Source organism: Hippoglossus stenolepis, chromosome 11 (assembly GCF_022539355.2).
Source record: "Hippoglossus stenolepis isolate QCI-W04-F060 chromosome 11, HSTE1.2, whole genome shotgun sequence".
NCBI lineage: Eukaryota > Metazoa > Chordata > Actinopteri > Pleuronectiformes > Pleuronectidae > Hippoglossus > Hippoglossus stenolepis.
The window spans coordinates 20075149-20086988 of record NC_061493.1 but is presented as its reverse complement, the minus strand read 5'-3'; the positions used below and the strand labels follow the sequence as shown (position 1 = coordinate 20086988).

The following is an 11840-nucleotide window of genomic DNA, read 5'->3' as shown; positions in this document are numbered from 1 at the left end:
CATTTTGTTTGAGAAGAAAATGTGTAAAAAGTTGCAGAACGAGTGGAACAGTAAATGTTTGTCCCCTCCGCTGCCTGTCTCCTGCTCTAATCTTAGCCGAGTGTTGCCTGACTCAGGAAACGCATCATTTCCTGGGGAAACAACGTTGTTATTATACCCTTCTGGTCCACAGGTGTTCCAGTGCTCACTGACCGTCTCATGCAAGCCAAGTGGGGAAAAAGGGGAACGTTCACCGATGCCAACCTCTCGCCGCCACACACAAATACCCTTTGTAATGCTGGTGCGTTTTCAAAAAGGCAGCAGGGTGTCCTATCACTGATTCTGTTCCCAATTGGCATGCAACAGCAGGTCGCACAGACTAATGTACCACACACACACAATGAGAGCCTGTTTGTCTTTTCCTTTTTCTTTTTTTTTCCTATTGGTTTTTGATCACGACCTCATTTTGCCACTGCAGCTGTGGGTTCGGAGCCGACGGTGCCAGCAAAGATCAGAAGAGCAGTGGTGGAACAAGAAATGTATTCAGATCCTTCTAATTAAGTCAAAATATTAACACAGTAATGGAAAAAAATGCGTCATTATGAGGAGAAACTCTTCATTAAAAATCCCCAGTTTGAATAAAAACTGCAGAAACAAAATGTAGAGTTAAGATCAAAATAAAAAACATTCCCTTTGCTGTGATTGATTCTAACTGACATCATTAGATTGATGATGATGATGATGATGATGATGATGATGCATCAGTGCAGCTTTGTATTGTTGTGTGTGCTCAACATGAACTGTTCTATCAGGGAGGTTTAATCCTGTGGATCCCAGTTTGGGAGGGAGGCCTCTGCAAATGATCCTCGGATAAACCCGGAGAAGAAAGAAGAAACTGTTCTGATGCACAAATCTGTTTTTAGTTCTTTTCAAACTGAAAAAAACCCTGAATATTTTACCTCTGGGTCTCAAATATATTGAAATTAAACTTGCTGCTTTCAGACGTGCAATAAAGTAAGTATCGAAGGATCTGTGTGAGAATGTAAATGTCCAGGTCAGTTGTTCTGGACATTTTTCTAAACTCTTCCAGCCAAACCTGTAGTAAAATGTCCGAGTCAGCCCATGTGAGAGTTACAGCAGGAAAATATCTGGAAAATTCCCAGCTAGCGAGAGACGTGTTGATGGGAAACTGGATGAATACTAATATCTCAGGATGAAAAAGGGGAAATTGAACGAGATGGGTGAGGTTTTGGTGGTGAAGGCCGATTGGTGCCACCCCCTCGCCTGAATGTCACATAAGTTTTCCTCTTGATTTGAAGACGACCGACCCGAACAATCTCCTGCTGTGTTTGTCTCATGTGACAAACTCTGGAAAATGTTCAGGATAATTTTGTTCATGTCTGAAAACAGCTTATGTGAGAAGCCTGGAGGAGAAATGTTAAATTGGTGGAACAACTCAGAACACATCTGAAACATGAGCCCATATACACACTCATTTCTGTAATGGTCACAAGCCACAGAGGCTAGAGACCACTGGCTTATTTTAACTATGTTTATCCTTCAAATCCTAATGCAACTTGATGTCGGATGTAAATATGGAGGAGAAAAAATGGGTAAATATTTACTTTCTAATGTGGCAGAATGTAAGTGTAAAGTTGCTCAAAAGTTTAATATTTAAAGTTCAGGTGTCTCAAACTTAAAGAAGCTACTCGAGTACATGTACTTAGTTCCTTTCCACCTCAGCAGATGACTAATGTGTTTCATGTGTCAGGATGACCACCAGGCCTCTGGCTGCCACCGCAGCGTTTGGGAAAGTACATGATTCAGAATAACAAGTGGTTTCCACCAGAGATCGCCTTTCCTATAAGACGACTAAGCGGCTGCTTACAGGACATCGCAGCCACAAGGAGGCCCCCGACATCATACATCGTACACTGGATATGAGTCGCTAATGTAATACTTACTGCTGAGACTCATAGTCTTGTTTGATCCAGGAGGCGGGGCCCCCCTCCCCACGGTGTACCTCCCTCAGTGAGTGAACGACTCACAGTGACATTATTAATGTAATATTTACCAGAAAAGCACTGTTTATGTTTAAAATAAGGCACATTTAAAAAGTTATGAACAGGTGTGGGTCCCGGGCCGTTTCCCAATGGAAATTTTATGTAATGGACGTCACTAGTGTTTCCAACAACCAGACTGAACATTTTTATTTTATGTCATGTATGATTTAATTATAGTAATCAAGACAATGTTTTAAAGTAATATCCTTCAAACGAATAAGGAATATAAGTGCGTACAAAAGGGGGCCTATCCATTCTGAGGAATCTCCCCCAACCTTATCCTGTGCAGGAGCCCCAGATGTACAGGGCCGACCCTGGTTTTTAACTAATTCAGACGAATAAAGTGACTTTTCAGGAGTTTGTTTGACAGTTTCTCTTCTTCACAGTCTAGTATAAGAGTGGACTCGTGGTTAAAGGGATAATTCACTCATTATCTACTCACCACTATGCTGATGGAGGGATGGGTGACGTGTTTGAGTCCACGAAAATAAATGAATAAGGAATATAAGTGCGTGCTAAAGGGGGCCTGTCCATTATGAGGCAGGTCCCCCAAACTTATCCTGCTCAGGGCCCCTAAATGCACAGGACCGGCCCTGGTTTCCACCATATTTAGAGGAATAAGGTTTCAGGAGTTTGTTTCTCTTCTGCACAGTCTTGTATAAGAATAAACCATCACATCCTGAACCTCCTTAGTGAATCCCAGATCACTCGTGGGCAGTAAAACCTTCGTAAACTCCACGTTTCTTCGAGGGAACTGAGGAATTCCCTTTCGGACTCCATCTCCCAGCGTGCACCGGTGCCTACCCGCGCAGGCGCAGACGGGTTTATTTAGCATCCAGACATCCGGAAGCTGCGGCTGTGAAATTGGCCCGAACGGGACAGAAGCTGGTAAAGTTTCTCGTCTTTTGTGTTTTGCTCGTTCACCGACAGCACGGCGAGGGGGCGGAAAGGGGGTTTAGCATCCGCAGCTAACCGTGCTAACCGGCGTTGGTTTGGTCCGGACCGCGCAGGGCCGCTTTAACACGGGATAGGCAGGCTAATCAGTTAGCTTAGCATGTCGGGCAGCTGGCTGGAGGAACGTCTCGATATGGGGCCGCTTCCTTCAGGGCAGAGCTTCTTCTTCCTCCTCCTCCTCATCACTGGGTTCAAGCTAAATCTACTTGTGTTCAGGTGGTGTTTAAACAGCAGAGTGATGGGGGGGGGGTCGTGTTGGGTTGGTTTTATTCTGGAAACGGGACAGAGACAGGAAACCGTGAAGCTAATCTCCCCTCAGCGAAGGAAGATTAAGAAACCAGACGTGAGAAGTGGGTTTTAATATCCAGTTCAGACAGTGGGTGTGTTGTTGTTGTTGTTGTGTTTATTAGTTTCCACCTCGGTCTTCTCGGGAGAAAGTGTCCACCCACAGGCAAACCTGGAAACAAACACGGAAACAACAGGGCAGATGCTAGTTTCTCCTTTTAAACACACATCCCACCCTCTCAGCTAAAAGTGTGAATTAATCTATTTCTAACACGTACAACCTGGGAGTTCAGTAGAAGTCCACATAGGAGAATAACATTAATAAACAATAACACACTCACACAGACTCCAAACCACAAACTGTATTTATAAAGACAACGTTTAGATCTGGGTCTATACTTCATCAAAATACTCCTAAATGGCTGCCACACCCATAGACCACCATCATACAGATGTGGATCAATCATTTTCTCCTTCTTCATATTACAAACATCTCAAGGTTATTCAGTAGAAGCAAAGAACAGAAGCAATATTATGTTAGTATAGTGCTATAAAGTGTAGTTTAAGTTTGTTTATGATATACATTATATTCTTCTTGGTATTATCAACCTCAACATACATTTTTTTTAAGGTTAATACATACAAATAATGCAGGAAGCTTGATACTTAGTTTTCAGTAGATAACATTATTTGGCAGGTATGATAACCATCAAACATCAACAGTGCATTAAATAAACATTTAACTATTATAAATAGAGGTATAAGATAATACATGTTTATATGTTAAATTGTTGTAGAAGTCAACTTAAACTGGACATGTAACCTCACACAGTCACTTCTGGAAACATGCAAATATGTGCATTGTGTTTTAACATATGTTAACGCGTGATGGTCGAGGATATAAGTTTAATAGATGAATAGTTAAATGTTTTATTGAACCTGTGGGAAAGAAAACAGATAAAGAAGAACTCAAGACGCTGTATGTTAAATATATCAGATTTACAATCTATATGAATATTTTAATCCATATTACAGATTGCTAAATGATTTTGACCATCCAGCTCATCAGATGAACAAATATCTGTTAATCTACACTCATCAGTGCTGTTTTTCAGTCACAGAGGACTGGAGTCGAGTTTGTGTTGAATGTAGAAGTCAGAAGAAAGACATGGAGGATGTGATTGTTCGTATGGCAGAGCCCCATCTGGTGGGTGGACTCTACTGCTGCAGCTGTTCTGTTCATGTCTTCATATCAAAATATTCAGGAAACAACGAAGACAATTATAGTAAATTAAAACTTAATTTATACACTTTTCAAGAGAAGGTTAAAAAATTGTTTATTACATTTTTGGACCAGAATTACAACATTCCTCCCTGTCACATAAATAACAACTGTGTTACTCCTGAAAAGATGTCGACCTGCTCTGATCTAAGCAGCAGGAGATTATCTGAGAGCTCAGATGTTCATTTGCATCGAGTCCAGTATCTTACCTTTCTTCTCCCTGCAGGTGTGATGGAGATGTGATGTGCACTTAGCCAGGAGAGTGATCAGGCCACCGTAGCCATGACTGAGTGCTTCCTGCCCCCCAGCAGCAGCCCCTCCGAGCAGCGCCGGGCTGAGCATCCAGGGGGCGTGGCGCGCACCCCCAGTTCCGAAGAAATCAGCCCCACCAAGTTCCCGGGGCTGTATCGCACCGGTGAACCGTCGCCACCTCATGATGGCCACCATCATCACGAGCCGCCTGACGCCTACGTCTCGGACGACGACAAAGAGCATGGCAAGAAGAAGAACAAGTTCAAGAAGAAAGAGAAAAGGAGTAAGACACGATCCTGCCATTTGAAATTTAACGTTTATTATTGACCTTTGGAATTAGTCAAAACTTTGCTCATGATCTGAACAAAATGAAATGCTTTTCTTATGCTGCAGATTCTAACTGTAATCTAATGTAGTAACATTAATTATGAGGTAATGGTTGTAGTTTTGAGACAAAACATGGTTATTATGCTAAGGAGGAGTAATTTAATTATAGGCAGTTTCTGAAGAAAAGGATTTTTAGCCTGTTTTGAACTATGTTTTATTTTTATTCATGAGGGACAATAATAGAACCTGACTTGGATTTTTGTAGGGCAATAGAGAAACTGATATTATAGAGATATTATTAAAAGAATGTCTGATATGCTATATCAGCTCATATATATCTCTCGATACATATCGGCAAACATAAATGCAGGGAATCCAAAGCCGATTTTTATCAGACAACCCATAAATCGATCTAGACTCAAGACAAAGATGCTCTTTACAATAGAGCAGTGGAGAAGTGGATGCCTCCTCACTAGTAGCTGGTGAATAAACAAAGCTTTATTTATTCAGCTTCCCACTCCATTCCATCCTGTTATCTTTAGCAGTGAGAAATCCTCCTTTACTGAAATTGTTTTTCACTGAGTGCTGGTCAGGCCCCTTTTTCCGATTTTGTATCTGGATTTTTCCGTTTCTGTATTTAGCCCCTACACCAGGGAAAGAGAGGAAGAGATGGACAGTTTCAGGGCACACCCAGAGAGCCTCGCGAAGGTGTGTCGCAGGCAGCGGCGTGATACACAGTGCCCGATCTGGGGGGGGAACCCAGAGTAGAGATAAATCGAGGAGAAAAAACAGTGTTTGACACTATCCTGTGGAAGTATGCTCTGAGGGAAAATGTTTAAATTTAGTTGGATCTGGAGTGGAGAGGCGTAAGGTGCAGTGGGAGCTATGCTAAATCGGTAGTTGACCTCTTTTTCCAGTCCCGGTTCCCCCCCGCCTCTAGCTTCTCTCTCATGCATCTCTCTTCCTGCCTCTATTTCACTGATATCATAGTTCTGTCGGGAGAGGAGGATGACAATTCAGGGGTGTTTCTCCCCTCAGATCTAACGCTATTTCTCCCTCTACTCTTCTTTACTCTCACAGCCGAAGGTTACGCCGCCTTCCAGGAGGACAGTTCGGCAGATGAAGCAGAGAGCCCGTCCAAGATGAAGCGCTCCAAAGGAATCCACGTATTCAAGAAGCCGAGCTTCTCCAAGAAAAAGGAAAAGGACTTCAAGGTGAAGGAGAAAGAGAAGGAGAAGGAGAAGGAGAAAGAGAAAGAGAAGGAGAAAGAGAAGGAGAAGGAGAAGGAGAAAGAGAAGGAGAAAGAGAAGGAGAAAGAGAAAGAGAAGGAGAAAGAGAAGGAGAAGGAGAAGGGCCCCAAGGAGGACAAGGTCAAGGATAAGAAATCCAAGGACCTGACGGCTGCAGATGTGGTGAAGCAGTGGAAAGAAAAGAAGAAGAAGAAGAAACCAACAACGGAGGCAGAGCCAGTCCCAGTGGAGATCCCCACCTTCAGGCCAATCTTTGGAGCTCCCCTGACAGAAGCTGTCAAGAGGACAGCTCTGTATGACGGCATCCAGCTGCCGGCCGTCTTCAGAGAGTGTGTGGACTACATTGAAAACTATGGCATGAAGTGTGAGGGCATCTACCGGGTCTCAGGTGAAGAAAGCTTGGTTGAAAACGTTTTTAAAAATTGCAAAAAATGTTTGTACATTTTTCTTATTATTTGTGTGTGATTGATCAAGGTATGAAGTCAAAGGTGGATGAATTAAAAGCAGCATACGACCGTGAGGAGTGCCCCTGTCTGGAGGAGTATGACCCCCACACGGTTGCCAGTCTACTGAAGCAGTACCTCCGTGAGCTGCCGGAGAACATCTTGGGCCGAGACCTGGCCCAGCGCTTCGAGGACGCCTGCGGTCGGCAGGTGGAGGCTGAGAAGATGGCGGAGTTCCAGAGGCTTCTGTCCGAGGTGTCACCAGAGTGCCGACTTCTTCTCTCCTGGCTCGTCACACACATGGACCACGTCATCGCCAGGGAGGCAGAAACCAAGATGAACATTCAGAACATCTCCATCGTCCTCAACCCAACCATACAGGTCAGTGAAAGAAGATAGATGATTTGAAGATTACAAAGGAAGGAATTAAGAGGAAAAAGATGAGGAAATGTTGCAGAGAGAACTGTTTCAGCAGCAACAGGCAAACTAATCGGCAAATAGAACAATAGGGAATTTGGCTCTGGCTCAAATGTACGTAAAAAAATAAGAAACAATCCCTTAGCAACCCACCAAGTATGTTTTCATTGGATCAAACTGTCAGTTCATCTCAGAAACCCTGGCCCAGTTTAGTGAAGCTAATTTATTCCCACAGGGGACAATCTCTGTAGCTGCTCCACTTACTCTCCAGCAGCAGCAGCAGCAGCAGCAGTAGCCTCAGCACTGTTAAATACACACTTTCAATTAATTGTGGGGTCCAGAGTCAATTTAATCAAGTAAATAACACAAACACAAACAAAATGACGATTCCCACACAGATGCAGTTTGTTTCGGGGCCTTTATAGTCGTGTGCTTTGTGTTCACCGACTCATTTACCTTGTTTGTAGATTGGGAACCGTGTTCTTTACACGTTCTTCACACACGTGACGGAGCTGTTTGGAGACATAGTGCTGAAGCAGGTGGTGCGACCGCTCCGCTGGTCCAACATGGCAACGATGCCGGCGCTGCCCGAGACGCAGGAGAACATCAAGGAGGAGATCCGACGACAGGTGGGTTCAGGCCTAACGTGTCTTAGTTCATTCTTTGATTGACGGAATCGATTGATGGAAACATAAAAGAATAGTTTGATATCTTACAACTTCAGAGAAATATGTGAAAATCTACGTAAGATATATATTGCTGTTTCTAAGATCTCTGAAATATTTACATATCTTTTTTTTAAGTAAACAGATTTGACCAAATTGTTATGACTTAGGCAGAGATTTAAGTATTGCATGGGAATATAGTGAAGCACAGGAATGAAGCCAAATAAGCTTCTGTGTCTCGTACAGTGTCTTGTCAGCAATAATAATATTTATACATATACACATATCTTTACCTCAGTTCCACAGCGTGCCGATTGCTATCATGTCACAATGTGCTCCAGCGTTTTATGCTGTTAAGTTTATATAACAATGTATGCATCGCACATTATATTCGGAATGTTCTCTTGTTCACTGATGTTATTAAATAAAATACCACAGGGAACCACAATGTGACTCTAGCCAAATATTATCTGGCTTGTCTGCCTTTTCATAAGAGAGGATACAAGGGAAATACAATGTTTTAAACAAATGTTTGGACCATAAATCAAAATAATGGTTTTCATATTAGAAGACATTCTGCAGAAATGGAGGAAGATTTCAACTAAATGCTGTAACTCAAAGAGACACTTTTCTATTTGTTTTATGATTAAGGAGTTCAAACATGTTCACTCCTGTAACAAACGTGTGTATTTTAGGAGTTCCTGTTGAACTGCCTACACCGGGACCTGCAGGCGGGGGTGAAGGACTTGTCCAAGGAGGAGCGACTCTGGGAAGTTCAGCGAATCCTGACAGCTCTAAAACGCAAACTGAGGGAGGCCAAACGCCAGGTTAGTAGTGTCAGGAATATTATCTGTACTTATGTATGTCAACATCTTTTCATATTAAGATTTAATCATAACAACACATTGCCAGCAGCTGCCTGTTAATTTACATTTCTGATGTCAATTTCTGGTGCTTGTACTTTATTTCCAATTGGCTTTGGTACATAAAATTGATGGTTAGAGTTTAGTGCCTCACTGTACAAAGATAAACAGATAGTTGTTATTGTTGGATCATTTTTAATATTTGTATTATGTCTGACCCTTGTGCTCTTTCTTTATCTTTCCACTGTCTGTTTTTAGGAGTGTGAGAGTAAAATAGCCCAGGAGATAGCGAGTCTGTCAAAGGAAGATGTTTCAAAAGAGGAAATGACTGAGAATGAAGAGGAAGTTATTAACCTCCTCTTAGCACAGGTGAGTTATTAAAAAAACTACATAAAATCTGTCATGAAAGCCTGCAGAAGTGTAACTCTTTATTTATGTCCACGTGTGTCAATCTGAGGTGGAATAATTTTGTGATTAACCCACTTGTTCACAATCAGGAAAATGAGATCCTGACCGAGCAGGAGGAGCTGATCTCTCTTGAGCAGGTGCTCCGTCGACAGATAGCTACAGAGAAAGAAGAGATCGAGAGACTGCGAGCAGAGATTGCAGATATACAGAGGTAAGAGACGGCTGAAATCAATCCTGAGCATGAGATATGTTGTAATATGACGCACAGCTGATGTTACATACCCCGTAAGTGTGAAATCCATCAATGTTTTACTCCCCAGTCGGCAGCAGGGTCGCAGTGAGACAGAGGAATATTCGTCAGACAGTGAAAGTGAGAGTGAAGACGAGGAAGAGCTGCAGATGATTTTGGAAGATCTGCAGAAGCAAAATGAGGAACTTGAGGTGAGAAAAACCTCTGGTAAACATCGGCTTACCAGTACCAGGAATTAGGTCCTGAACAATATAATGTCTTACTGCATGAAACCTCACACTGAGGTTTTAATTTCATTTTTTAATACATTATTTCTGTTGTTTCTTTTTGGTTTGTATGTATTGATTTACTTGCAAAATTAGGGTGAATTAGTTTCCAGCTAGTTCCGTTCCTCTAGGATAGTAAACTAAAAGAATCCCAAAGACACAATCCTAAACATAGCTAGTAATATTAAAAAAGAACTGTGGGTATTTAGTTCCACTCTTCCCATCACTATACCTCTGTATTTACTCATGTACTGGATGAACAAGCTGGTTTCTTAAGCTCTGTCTTCGTTCTGTTCCCCTGCAGAACAAGAACACTCACCTGAACCAGGCCATCCACGAGGAGCAGGAAGCCATCTTGGAGCTCCGCGTCCAGCTTCGCCTCCTGCACAGCCAGAAAGTGCAGCAGGAGCCGACTGTTCCGCCGCCGGCCGAGCAGGTGCCCCCCCCTCAGCCGAGCCCGGAGGCTCACAGCGAGGAGCAGCCCAAACGCCCCGTCAACGCGGCGACTACTGGCACCGACGCAGCTGCCTCAGCCAATGGGAAGGCGGCTAAGGATCCGTCAAAGCCCTCGCCGAGCAAAGACCGGAGAGACACCAACATGTGACGTGTCCGCGACGTCTCTGCCGCTGGTCATTTGTCCCTCAGCATCACTCGTCATCCACTGGAGATTTCACATTGCTTGGATCAGTGCGTTCATGAGTGATTGTGTCCACAGAGTGACAGCCATGTAAAATATATTTTATATGTCCATTGTCTTTGGTTCCTCGACTCTCAGCACAAATCCATTGTTTCTCATTTTCCCACAAAATACAAAAGAAGATGAAACGTGAGAGATGAAGGGGGGGGGGGCCATATTTTCCAATCCACAGTGCCAAGCCTGTATGAGGGGAGGGGAGGGGGGTGGAAGAGAGTGTAGACCACAGACAGTTTATTTTTACAGGTGAGGGCTCTGTAACTTGTTTTGTCCCTTACCTTGACATTTCTCACGTTAGGACAGAGACCACTGTGCCATACCTGAAGATGCCAGACTGGACGAGTTCCCCCAGAGAACCACTAACACAAAAAGCTCTTTGAATAATGAAGAATTTACGATTGGTCTATCTATATATTATATATTTAAAGTAGTATTCTGAAGAATACAAATGACTATTCCAAGAAATGCATTGATTTTGAATTAGTGCTTTTTAGTAATATATGATTATACATGTATAAATATGTTGTAGATGCTTTCTTTTCCTTTGAACAGCTGTGGTGTCGTGCGTCACAGCTGACCAGTGGATGAAACGGCAAACAAATACACAGTCGTGAGTGCAAACGTAGACAAACGGCTGGAGGCGATACTTAGCAGTGCAATCATCTTCCAGAGGAAAAATTTCTCCGGTGTTGCGACGCGATAACAAACGTGTAGGCTCATTTCCTTTTTGCTGTGTATTTGTCTGTGTGTGGTTGTTTAACTCTTGTTGTGTGGAGTTATTATTTATGACATCAGTGGGCCGTGAGGGAACACAACACGACTCAATCATTTCATTTCTCAGCCGATCCATGACTGTTGTGAAAGTACTGTCAATAGCATGGCCTGGCTTACTTTGCTGCATCTGTATATTATTGTAAAATTGCAAAACATACTGTATTTTCAGCTCTTTATGTTGTCATGTTTTTTCTTTTTTTAATTAATGACCTGTATGAAGTATGTGAGTGTGACTGCATCTGCTTTGGTCACGGGCAAATCGAAGCAAACTCATGGGGACTCATGATCCAGTGTGTTTATTAATCCTGTGACTGAAACAGAGAAATGCTCGATCGGGCCGAGAAGCTTCTCACAAGGTTATTTTCATATTGTTCTGAGCTTTTTCAGCTTATTGTTGCAGACAGAATAATGCTGTGAAGAATAAAGTGTCAATCCGAATCACTGATCTGAACCCCCGTCTCTTTCTTCGACCCAAAGTTTAAATGTATGATTGGAAGTGTGTAGTCAATATTCAGTGGCTCACATTTTCCATTACATGTTCTCCAAACATTTTTCCCTCTAAGAGACTAACGAGGGTGTAAATGAAGGATTCAATTCAGGTTTTGAAGAAGTGAACTGTGAAGAACTAACTGAGTAAATGATTCAGTTTTTAAGAGACAGTGGAACCA

The 11840-nt window shown here is 42.7% G+C and overlaps 1 protein-coding gene across 2 annotated transcripts; it reads left to right on the top strand.

The window, feature by feature from the left end:
• Positions 1-2827: 2827 nt before the first annotated feature.
• Positions 2828-11610, top strand: ralbp1 (ralA binding protein 1). Of its 2 annotated transcripts, none has more exons than XM_035170935.2 (10): positions 2828-2930; positions 4790-5098; positions 6223-6780; positions 6867-7216; positions 7720-7881; positions 8613-8744; positions 9039-9149; positions 9278-9399; positions 9509-9629; positions 10009-11610. In XM_035170935.2, the coding sequence occupies exons 2-10, from the start codon at positions 4846-4848 to the stop codon at positions 10306-10308; spliced, it is 2109 nt and encodes a 702-aa protein (XP_035026826.1). In that variant the 5' UTR covers positions 2828-2930; positions 4790-4845; the 3' UTR covers positions 10309-11610. The 2 variants fall into 2 exon arrangements, with proteins under 2 accessions (XP_035026826.1, XP_035026824.1); XM_035170933.2 differs by lacking the exon at positions 2828-2930 and adding an exon at positions 4373-4488.
• Positions 11611-11840: the final 230 nt, after the last annotated feature.

Bases quoted from the DNA above. Each gene is read 5' to 3' on its own strand.
- ralbp1 (XM_035170935.2), top strand. From the start codon at position 4,846: ATGACTGAGTGCTTCCTGCCCCCCAGCAGCAGCCCCTCCGAGCAGCGC. The intron at 6,781-6,866 runs GTGAAGAAAGCT...TGATTGATCAAG, and splicing joins GGGCATCTACCGGGTCTCAG to GTATGAAGTCAAAGGTGGAT. The intron at 9,400-9,508 runs GTAAGAGACGGC...TTTACTCCCCAG, and splicing joins GAGATTGCAGATATACAGAG to TCGGCAGCAGGGTCGCAGTG.